Consider the following 12,438-nt stretch of genomic DNA (forward strand, 5'->3'; position numbering starts at 1 on the left):
TGAAGAATGGATTTTGCACAGATTCTGCTAATTTCTGGGTAAAAGCCTTGTTGTTGAAAGTATTATTCAAGCCACGTGGCATATATAAATATGCCACACGGTGGGATGAGTGTGCGCTAGAACAATTCTTAACAGACCTGTTAATTGAACTTCATTAGTTTCTTCAGAATATAACTATGTGGAGCCACTTTGATTCTTAAGTTTCTAGCTGGCAGGAAAAACAAGCCCTAATTGTGTCAGAGTTTAGCTGCTGAAGAGATCAGGGTTTTATGAGGGATGTTAAAATGGTTCACAGTTACTAAAATAGATATCTTTGTTTGCTTTTCAAGGAGGGTAGAAGGAACATTTAAAACTTAGAGTTTAGAAGAGGGCAATTAAGAAATACACTAATAAATTCATCTTCCTAGGATATTTTCTGGCTTGTGGAAAGATGGTAATAAACACATCTGGGAATTTTCCAGCTGAAAGCTCCTGACTTGTAAGTTGGATCTTACTGGGTATGGTTTTAATCCTGAAATTGCATAATATTTTCTTCCATGTGAACCCCAAAGATGCTATTTTCCTTCTAGTTTTTTTTTTTTTAAGATGGCCTAAACACATATTCAGTAGGACACAGTCTTTTATCAGCTGACGTTTGCCCCTGAAATGCTCCTGTAAAGACGGTGATACAATCGTGTCTCATGGTCCTTACGGTACCATGCTGTAACAGACTTTGGCACTGCAAACAGCAGAACGTATCTGCTTTTGAAGCAGATCAGGTCAACAAGCATAAAGCGCGAGGTTTACTGCCTCTTGAGTAGGTCTTTTTAGTTACCCTGAAGACAACGCCGACAACCGCTCACCCCGAGGCACGGCTTTTATACTCACCAGCATCGAGACTACCAGTAGCTGCAGTCCAGCCCATGACGGGAGGAATGGCGCCGACCACAGCTCCCACCCACGTGTTGGCAATGCTCATTCTCTTCATGGGGGTGTAGCAGCACGTGTACAAGAAAATGTTGAAGGCTCCCAGGGCCCCGGTGAGAGGGTTTACTCCCAGCGTCAGCAGGGCGATTCCTGGGACTCCGCAGGAGGCAGCAAAACAGACAGCGAGCAGGGGGCTGCGGGGAGAGAGCCGGAGAGACCTGCTGAGCAAGGGTCCGTCTTACTGCCCCACTCCTTCTGCCTCCTCCCAAAAATTAAGATTGGATTTTTGTTATTTTTTTACCCACCCAGCCCACATTTTCCCATTTGAACCCTCATCCTAAGAAAAGCCTTTCTAAAAAGTTAAGACAATCTCGCTACAGATTTGCAAGGATAGGTGATTCTTGTTCTTGTGATCACTGTGTTCACCAAATAAATTCCACCTCTGCAGGTAAATAGCCCTTATGGAGAACTGCTGCTTCCAGCAGATCTTTCTCTTTCATTTTAATCTTAGGAAATTCTGACCTCTGGAAAAAGCACTCAGGGTTTAGAGTAAATGAGAATGGTCGTAGCTTGTCACATTTTAATTGATTGCAATTATCCAAGGGATCCTTTGACTGAAATGCAACAGGGTTAGACACAAAATTAGGAAGCATTCAAAAGAAAAAAAGTACATTCAATCATTTTGAAATGACATCAACAGGATTAAAGTATTCTTTGGCTTTACTCAAAAAAAGGCTGAATTTTCTACATTCCCATTTAGCTTATAAACTGTGCTAAGCAGGGGTAGCACACCAAAGCAATTCTGGCAATAGAATCAAAATTAAAACGTCTTATCTTCTAAGTATGACTGGAATTAACTGAAGATATTTTGGGTTTGGCTGAAAGCAGCAAACAACAAAGATGCAAATTATTTCTCTTGATTTCTACTGCACATCAGCTAAGAGCTTGGGGAAGGCTGGAAATTCCTGTTAAAATCTGTAAGAAAGTGGCTGAAGCTATGTAAACTTCAGCGAATAAGTTCCACAATAAACATCTGAATACGATGAACAAGGAATTTTTTGTTTGGCTACCAAAGCCACACTTCACAGGCAGCACCACGATGCAACCCTAAGGAAGCTTTATTTGTGATACCTTGCACCAGATCAACGTGTTTGCTGCTGGTGGAGATCTCGTCGCGCGTGCTCGTTGTAGGGTGTTTGGTGTAATGAGAAGGGAGGACTAAATGCCACAAAGAAATAATGTGGTGTGGGAGACCTCTGGAAGGGAGGAAAATGCCATTAAATGAGTTGCATTTAATAACCCATGTGGCTAAATACACACTTCCAGTCATCCCTATAAGAGCAGAAAATATGTGTGCTTGCAACAAATGTCTCTGCATGAAGTTTAGCTTTACATGTTTTGTCTAATTGAAAACTATGCAGCCTTTGTGTTCTACCATCACTCTGCCCTCTGGCCAAATCCTTAACCCTAAAATAGGTGTTGCAAGCACTGCTCCAACCCTCATAAGAAAAATTTGCTGGTGGGGATGAATTTTATGGGAGTTTTATCAGCAAAAAAATCCTACCATTCAAATCTTGATTTTTAAGAACTTTGTTGGACCAATATTGTATGGAGATCCTAAATAACTGGAAGAAAAATCTTACCCTAAAGATCTGCCATAAATTTAAAATTAAATTGACTAAGTCATTTTATCCAGCTTTTCAAAACCATGAACAGATTTTAGGTTACAGAGCATGCACAGAGCACATTTACATGCCAGCATTACCAGTCTCGGTGTTACTAATATATCAGGAATAGAGGCAGGGTACACCATTGCCATCCATTGACAGAGAGATGTACAAAATTCGAGACTGTTTTCAGGAGCTTTACTGTGAAAGGAGCCATACGGCGCTGTGCCCTCTGGTTTTGCAGCTAGCAGTGCTCTTTTGCAGAAAGGCAGCAAAACACAAGCTGTACCGTAAACTGTCTCAACGCCGACTACAAATGCCGTACGTTGTAGATGCTGTCCCTCCGTAGTGAAAGCCTGACTGGGTTTGGTTAAACAAATCTATCTTGACTGATTCCTGAACAAAATACAGTCAGACAGTAAAGACCAGATTTACACAATACACGCTCTTGAGGCGACAAAAGACCAGTGTGACCTTACGAGGCCGGGCTACCCACGTTCGCTCCCGCGGGGCTCACAGACATAAACGAGGACACAGTTTGACCTAATGCAACGAGCACTTTTCTCACTAATCAAGAGTGAAGACTCATCTACATGTCTCCAATTCAAACGAACACTACACACCATGAGCTGGTCACAGAGCAGCAGAGACCAGCCCTTCATGCCTCTTACGGGAAGGGAAAACGAAGGCTGGGAGTGCAGGGCCCTCCTCTGTGGCTGCACCCAGCATTGCGTCTCTCCCACATTGCTTCCCTGCAGCAGCCACAGCCCTGACACCCGCTGCGTGCTGCCTTCACGTCCAACTGACGGATCGGAAAAGTACCTTTAAAAACTGAGGCTTTATCAAAAGGGAAGGGTGAAATTATGTGACCGAGACCTTCAAAAAAGTTGTTCTGTTCCTGGTGGAGGAAAATGCAGTTTTGTTTTTCAGCTTCTTCCTTTTGCCTTTTTAAAAGGAAGTTCCTGGAGGCAGTTTGCTTAGTGTCTGCAATAGTCCTAACGATCTCAGGGGAGGGCATCAAGTTCTTCATAAGCAGTTGAACTATATTACTTTTAGACACCTTGAAAGTATCGCATCTTCTACTTCTCTCCAGTGTTTCCTTAACAATCAAGGAACTGTAAAATTCTTCTAGAAGAGTAATTGTCCGACTTACAAGTGCCTGCCCCTAAAAGTCCAACTGAGATCAGAAACTCAAACTGTGATCTGATGATTCAGCTTTGTTATTTCTGCTCCTTAAAATACTATTTGGCATTACAAAGATACTGCAATCAGAAATTAGGACCTTGCTTTCTTGGTGAGACATGAGGTGGAGGAGAATTCAACTCATTCTCATGTAAATATGTCATGTTTATAAGGTCTATAAGTAAAGCAACTCCTCATTGGGAAAGAAAGAATATTTGAGGAAAATGTAGAGAGATTTCAGGCATTGGTGCAGTTTCTTCTGCCTTCAGTGATTCTCAGGATTTTAAAAAGAAAAGATTGACCCTAGGTTTAAATCATGGCAGTTTAAGGGGTATTCTGATTTCAACTAGCTTATGGTCTTCTAGGGACCCTTATGCATCTCCATGCTCATATTAGGTCTGTCAAAACTCAGACATGTGGTATGAGGCTCCTTGACTTGATGCATGCTTCTTCGCCAGGCTGCCTGTATCTTGTCAAGGAAGCACAGGAGACCAGGATCCCATTCTGAAGCAGGAAAAAGGCTGTGATGCCGAGCTGTCACTGGATTTGCCCCATCACCTAATGTCCACACGGTTCCTCTCACTACAGCCTCATGCCATCACAGGAGCATCAGTCTGGGGTAACCCAACGCTGAGGAATTCTCATTGTGGTGGTCAAAAGTGGTTGTGGGGTCTCTGCTGGTTTCCTTCATCCTTAAACCATCCCACGCAGTAAGGGCAGGCTGCTGACAGACGCTGGTACATAAGCCTCATTTCACTTGGGCGTTCACTTATGCTAAGGGAATTGCTCCCATGGGAAAAAAAGGCAATCTTCCATTGGAAAATTGGCCAAGTAGCTAGCTCAGAAAGCAAACATATTGAGTAAGAAACTAGGTTTTATGATGGATTCTTGGGAGGAGTTGGTTTCAGTTATTTGGCTGATTAAAATCAGACTTTGGGAAAATACTAGAAGTGCCAAATGAGTTCTCTTCAAATTTCAACTCTAAAATACCCAGTATGTCACCACACAGGACACCTCCCAAAAGAAAACCAAAAACTGGTAGTTCTGCCTTGTTCCTCTTCTCTCCTTTATGGGGAATGAGTAAGCCAAAGTCTGCCTAATAATAGTGCTAAAAGGCATTCATATTTAACTAAAAGCTTTTGAGAGAACTTCTGCTTGAACACTGAATAATCAAACATTTCCCATCCAAAGAAAATGCACTGACATTTCTCTCCCAAGACAGATCCTCCCCAGTCACACTCCACTGAGAGCATCCAAGAGGAAGAGGCGGAAAAGAGACCCAGGTTTCTCCTCACGCAACTCAAAGCTTTTGCTGACACAGAGGTGTCTGGAGAGATGCTGTCAGTCAGGTTGGGGAGGATTTCTCAAGGACAGCCCAGAGCTGCTGGCGGGGGGGAACGGGGAGCAGGCAGGAGGAATCCCATTTGGGTGATATTCAGGCATCCCCTGCACACGTGTCCCCGAGGCATCCATGTGGACCCTCACTCATTGTATTGTTGATGGAGACTTTGGACAACACAGCAGCCTATTTTATTGCATGTGCAATAGCACAACCTCTGAATCTAGCTGCCACTTTCCGATGACCTGGTTATACCTATATAATGATCTTGCACTCATGTGCATGAAAGGTACTTAGTTAATAGGCTCCAGAGCCATGGATAATAGTACTTACTGACTCACAGCATTACTTGGAAAAGTTGAGAGAGGAAAACAAATTAAAGCATTTGCCCATCTATAAAATTAATGTAGTATTTTACCTATTTCACAACAGCATTAGCAAGCTTAATGTCTATAAAAATCAATAGCATCACTACTACACATGCTTTTCTATGCTGTCTTTGGCAAAACATCTTGTGAAGACAACTGTCAAAGTACAGGCCAAACTATAATTTAAAAAGCAGTATCAAAAATGGGGAAAAAGGTAAAAGAAGATTTTCTTTGCAAAAAACAATCAAGACACTAGACAAAACTCCCTCTTAAAACCTATTATTTTTAGAAATACGGAAATTCCTGTATCAGCATCTAATGCTTCAACCTATCTCTGTGAATATACTGACACTCATACACAAATAGACACAAAGCCCGTATGAATCCTGAATCGGCACATTCATGCAATCAGCAGTTGTACGCAATTCATGTTCAGATGTTATGTAAATACATAAGAAACTTAATTTGTGACCTTGTGTGAATGGGAAATTGGGCAAGCAAAACATATTTACATAAAAGCATAAGCCTGAATGTAAGTGTCCATTTAAGACCGCCTGCATATTTTTCAGGTGAAGCATAAGTGCTTATATTTGAAAATTAGATTCTAAGCCTAACATAAAAGGTAATAAAACAAATTCTGTCTCCTCCCTGTCTGTCAAAAACCTTTTATAGAAACATCACCCACTTCTAAAAGGGCAAACTAAAAAAATCAACAATGCCCTTTTGTTTTGCTGCAGCATGCACAGAATACCTTAATGGATAGAAACATTTAAATTCCTGGCTGATTATTTTGTATTGGATCTCATTAGTATTGACAGCTACGCCCCGAGCCACCAGGCCAGGGATCCATTTGCCGGACGCCGGGTGATGCTCCAAAAGAAGCAGCTGGGGCAGGTGAAGAACAAAGAGCGGAGGGCCATGGCTGTGCGTGGGGCAGGCAGGGCCCAGCCCTGCTCCCAGCACCCCCAGTCAGGCTGTGCCTTCCCGAAACATCTCTTCTACAGCCAGGCATGGGCTGGGGCAGGGGGGAAGGAACTTTAAATTTAGAGTCATTTCCACAGCCAAATAAAGCCAAGATACGCATCCTCGTCTTCCTCTGCATGGGATTTTAGTAATGGCAAATGTTCTGCACAGACCATACCCCTTCATGAAACTGCAGTTTTATTATTTTTTGATGAGATAAAAACTGGGTTTGGGTTTTGGTGACTTCTGTTTCATTCAAGACACAGGTTCAGCAAGACCACCAACGCCTCCTCCCCTCTCTCGTTTGCTGCTGCTGCCCACAGAAACGGTCCTAAATTATCCCTGACTTCAGCATCTTCCACGAGGGCAGGTAAACAGTGCCGAGATAATAAAGGTGAGATTGACGGCTCAGATTAATCTCAATATTGCTTCTCTGGGCACAAATTCCATCTGCATATAGTGTCAAAACAATTTGTCGTAATAAGAAGAGGAACAGCCTGAACCAGCCTCACGCACAGACAGGCTGAAAAGAGCAGGAGCTCGGATGAAGGTATTTGGCAGACAAAGAATACAAGTGTGATTCTCATCTCTGCAATTTCATTTCGCCATCACAGGCTGAGATACGAGTCCAGTGCATGAACACTGTTCCAAAGCCATAATTAAAATCAGATTTTGGGAGTAAGCATCATAAGTTGCTCATTATTTCTGGAATCTGTAGGTACTAAAAATGTCCCCAGACTACTCACCATTACAAGGCTGCCGGAGGAAGCCCCCTCCTCTTTCTAATTTTTCCCAGGACAGCAGTAAGTTATTAAGGCTTCTGAAACCACTTACAAACTCAGACAAAAGCATCAGCCTGAAGTTTTTACATTTTTCTGACAGCAATGAGAGGTTACACAAACTGAAGTGCAAGTCACATCCCTTTAAAGGTTTCCATGGCTGCAAAAAAAGCCCATGGTCATTTCAAGAGGAGAGGATGTCCATGGAGACCCCCAGTGCAAATGCACCTAACCCCATGCAGAAAACGATCACTCTCCCCAGCTGCTGATTTAGTTTTGCTCATCCTCTGGCATCTTCTCAATTTCTATGGCCAGCCAACACAAATTGTTGCTGAAAATGAGTCCAAGGGTAGGAGCTGAGCCTGTGATCACCATGATTGTTATATGGTACTGAGCTATGACTCAGTCACCTCCCTCGGGTGAAGAAGTATCAGCCAAGGGATTTTTTTTTTAACTTTTATTTTTTTTTTAAAGATCAGCACCCAAGAACTGCTGAACCCTTCTCAGCAGCTTTTAGAGATCCACCAAGAAAATTAGGGAAGGCCATCAACCCCAGGAGCAGTTCCATCCTTCCTGGAAGAGACACAAGGAGCTGAGGATGTTACGCGCTGCAGCAACACATGACTATATAGAAGCCTTCCTGCTCCTGTGATTTAGGTACTAGTGAAGAAAGCCCATCTCCTTCAAGCACACATCTGGACTGCATTTGCGTAATTTCCAGCTCTGCTTCCCCAGATGGACAGATGCCTGAAACCGGCAGCGGGGTTGTCTGCTGGCGCAAGTGCCGTAGAGTCAGCTGACTGCGAAAAATGAGCCAGAACGCTGTAAAAGGCACATTTTGCCCTGAATAGCAACGGTAGCTTCCCTGAAATTATTTTTGATGGGAGGTTAGAAAACACACTCATACAGCTTCTAAGCTCAAAGTAAGGCACAGAGCATTCAAAACCAATCAGTAATCAAGGCAGACAACCGAATGATGGCAATCTACCAACAGTGAAATTAAATTTTAACTTTCCACACAAATTCTTTCAGGCTGCATATTGATATATTTAGTAATAAAAACCATATTCGTGACCATTGTCAGCTGTAAAAGTTCTATAGTAATAGCAACAACATTAATGGAAACTGAAACTGGAACAACATTGCCTGGATCAGTAGCTTCATCGCTGATGACACTTCTAAAATTATTCTAATTTTTTTGCAAAAGACATTAGATTCAACTCCTGAAGAGTCCTACAGACAGACTGGGGATGTACCTAATAGAAAAAACATCCACACTCAGATTCGAGCTTTTTAAATCAAAGTGGTAACATGATGATACAGTATGACTCCTAATTAGTATAGATTTGAGGCAGTGTATCTTTTTCTTACGGACTCTTAGCACCACTGACAAAATATTTTTATATTCAACTACAACTTTCAATTACAGACTGGACTACTCCCAAGGAGAGATATTTCTTTCCAAATAAAAGGGAAAAATAGCTTCAGTATTGGCAGAATGGACATATTGCTAGACCCTTTTATTTCTTTCATGTAGACCCTTTTATTTCTTTCATGTAGATCTGATTCTGCATCAGTCAGAAGCTTCAGTAAACATAAGCAGTCCATGCTCTCACTTTTGATAGCATCTTTCCCAGGTACATTGTGACTGAACATCATGAAAAGCCCAAGAGCCTACTGATTGAGGCTTGATCTTGTAAAGTACCAGAATTATATTAAACTGAACAGTACCTACACATGAGCTAAAATGGTACTATTTTAAGGGAAAAAACGTAGAGAAAGATCTTAATAGATATTCATTTTTTCTCTCTCAATCATGCAAGAAAGTTCACGACTCATGACAAAAGATGAAGGACGATGCATTTTAGAATTAAACCATGAAACTAAATTACACTTTTAATTGGGAATTCAATTTTTCCCCATCAGCTCCAAATATCAGAATACACACTTGTCTATCATTTACCACCGAAGACTGACACGACGTCCTTCAGGAGGTGCACACAAATGGGAAGCTTAGTGAAGTCTTTTTTTTTTTAACAAATTATTTAACTTTGTCTGCACAGGTTAAGAAGTAGTATCTACATTCTGCCAGCGTTTGGCACCTCTTCCCCCAAAACGTGCTGCTGTGGCACATCACACTCTGTGTTGCACTACAACTACTGAATTTTATATCAAATCCCCTTTAACTGGGCGTAACACTACCACAATTTTCAAGATTGCCAGAATACACTAGTGGCAATTGTGCCTGCGCATGTTTTTGTAACTGGCTTTTTGTGATTTGGTTTCCAGTAATAACTATGACAAAGATGTTGATAATCTCAGATTGGACAGTACTTTTCCCCAAATGTTAAAAATAAAAAAAAAAAGCGTGGAAAAAGTTCTAAAACCACCTTGTAACACAAAATCTGAACTGAGAAGGAACTCCATGTTAAGAGGAGGTATGAAACTCGTAGGTGCTCCCAAAAAGCCTAATGAGCTGGTTTATTGGGTAGCATTTAAGCACACTTAAATCAGTTTAACACCACAGCATTGTGTCTCTGGATGAAGAGCTTGCGGATCTGAACCTCAAATAAACTCTTTAAAATGCAAATCTCTGTGAAAGGAATTGCCCTTAATACCTTTCCTTTGTCCACAGGGCTCAGCCAGACCCATCAGCACCAACCTGGATGTGGTTTTGAATGACATCTGGACCATCAGCCAGGAAATGGGCAGGATTCAATGAGTGCTGTCTAAATCTCCCAAGGAATGTCGTACTTGTGGAACCTGACATATACGGAGCTTAGCGATGGATAAACATGTATAGCTGGTTGGGTCTCGTCATGGAGTTGCCTTCCTGAGTTTTGGCACTAAATTGCCAATCCAGCTCTGGCTTTGTGATCTAATACACTTGTTCAAAAGTGTACTTAGTGTAAATAAATACAGACTAGGATAAAATGTCCAGTGTCTGTGTCAATTAATTTCTCTCTCAATGAAGAAACAACCCATGCATGGAGCCCAAGACACCTTGTCATGGCTGTGTATTGCTATTGTATAAAAGCATAATCAACACTGTATTTTAACCAAATTGGAGGCAATTAGTTCCCCTCGCTCCTCAAGAATCCAAGCTGCAGATGTTCTGTCTCCTTGCCAGAGCGAGGGACTTTAAAACTATCATAAACAAACACAGCTAATTTAAAAGAATCATTTCATCCTGAAAGGGACACATCTCTCTTTTTTATGCTTGCGTAAATCAGAATTAGCTCAATCGATTTTGCTGAAAGTTTGCACAAAGATGCGACATGTGTGCTAAGACAAGGCAAGAGGGATTTCAACCCACCCAAAAAAAAAAGAAATCAGGAGTCGCACCCTCAGCATGGAGCTTTCTCCTAAACATATCCTGCCCTCATTTTTACCAGTCTAACTCCACGTAAATGATGCCGGGATCTGGTCTTTCGTTGTTCACGGGTTCAAGAGTCTGCCTGGAGGACTGAGACCAAAGCAACCACAGGTTTGGGATGAGATAGCTCAGCAACCTGGGGAGGCTTGCAGTTCACGAATACCGTGTTCAGACAGAAATAAAACTTCATGTTGCCCTTTGTTATTAAGCAGAAGCTCCAATTGGGCCTTGTCACTTCACTTGAAGTAAAAAATTAAAAATGAAAAGGACCCATACTTAGAAAATGTTTATGCTCTTATTACACTTGCTATACACACCAGAACGCTAATCATAACAACCCTAAGCAACCCTGCAGAGCGTTAGCATGTTCCTTGTTATATGGCTTTGTTAGGTAGGAGTGAAGGGGTGAATAATAATATTCACAGCTTCCCTGAAGTCACGAAAATGTAAATATTTTTTTAAAGTGCTTACAAGACAAACCTACAGTAAATTTGAAAAATGTCTCCCATAATATTTAAACTAAATCCTCCTCTTTAACCTAACAAACCTAACCTTACCACACGGCAGCTAAGTGATCCATTCATTTTATTTCAAAATCTCAGTTCTCTCTTTGTTTAAGAACCAGAGACGAGCTGACCAACAGGATGGATAATATGGTCTCTCCAGAAACATTTTTCTGTGATTTAGAGTGATTAAATCTAACATGTGCTTTTGCTGAGCCCTCAGCCAATGTTTGGAAAGCAGTGGATAAAGAAGTCTCAGGTCAGTTTGCAATCTTTGCAAGACAGAGAAAACTGAAGTTCTAAAGTATTCATTGACCTGTTCTTCAAAAAAAAAAGAGAAAAAGATAGTCCAGCCGTTCTCAGTACAGGATCTCTGACTCTACACACATTCCCAGGAGCAATGAATATGAAGGAAATAAGTTATTCATTACAGCCATAGACAGCAGGACAAGAAGCAATGGTCTGCAGTGGAAGAAGTATCAGGCTCTAGACACCGTTAAGTGGAAGAGCAATGGAGCAGATGAGCCTGTCAAATTGCAGTTTAAGTCAGATCCTTCCTGCCTGTCTCCAGCCTCCTCTGCAACACTGCAAGCATGCATTTGATATTCATATCATTTTATACGTTGTATATACATACATATGTATGTTAGCATGCTCTTAAGTAGTTGCTATGTTTCACCTGAGGGGTGAAGAGGATGAGGATGGTTGTATTTTGCGATTTCTGTTTGTTATTTTGGTAGTTTATGTACAGTTAGCATCTGGAGTTACGTTTCAGAAATGTTTGGTGGAAAAAACCCCAAAAAAATCCTTCATATACCATCAAGTTCATGAACACAACATAATTATTGTCACACAGGGGCAGCAATATGAGTCACTGTGGCTCACGCTCCTTTCTAGCATGATTTATAATATAATACTCCTTGTGATTCTATGTCCCTAGCAAAAAAAAAAAAAATTAAATAAAGCATATCAAAGAGGTTCTCCACATATCTCAACCTCAGGAATGCAGCTTTTCTAGTCATAGAGACTGGACATCAAGCATCTGTGTTAGCACAGCTAATTAAGGCGTAAGGAAAACCTCTTTTATATCTGACTTGCAAAGTTGATAACATGTAAGTTATAACTTGTATAAGACATGATAAACTCTGTCCTTCACAGAAAGATAGGCACTTCTAACATGACTTACTGTAAACAGATCTCAGGGCATAGCAGCTTCTAATCAGAGGCAGCTCCGTAATGGACTTGTTGAGTGGTGACATTTCCTACAACACTTGGCACATGTTGAATAATGATGCTGTTGTGGTTAAACCAGATAAGGTTCAATACTAATACAGAGAACAAAGTGTGGGGATTTT

The 12,438-nt window shown here is 41.3% G+C and overlaps 1 protein-coding gene across 1 annotated transcript in view; it reads right to left on the minus strand.

Moving 5' to 3' along the window:
* Positions 1 to 12,438, minus strand: part of COX10 (cytochrome c oxidase assembly factor heme A:farnesyltransferase COX10) — a 104,231-nt gene that overhangs the window by 12,159 nt on the left and 79,634 nt on the right. The window contains exon 6 of the mRNA XM_086473709.1: positions 868 to 1,100. Within this exon, the coding sequence (XP_086329835.1) occupies positions 868 to 1,100 (233 nt within the window). The remainder of the gene's footprint in view (positions 1 to 867; positions 1,101 to 12,438) is intronic.

The sequence above is a fragment of the Leptosomus discolor genome, chromosome 15 (assembly GCF_034619465.1).
Source record: "Leptosomus discolor isolate bLepDis1 chromosome 15, bLepDis1.hap2, whole genome shotgun sequence".
NCBI lineage: Eukaryota > Metazoa > Chordata > Aves > Leptosomiformes > Leptosomidae > Leptosomus > Leptosomus discolor.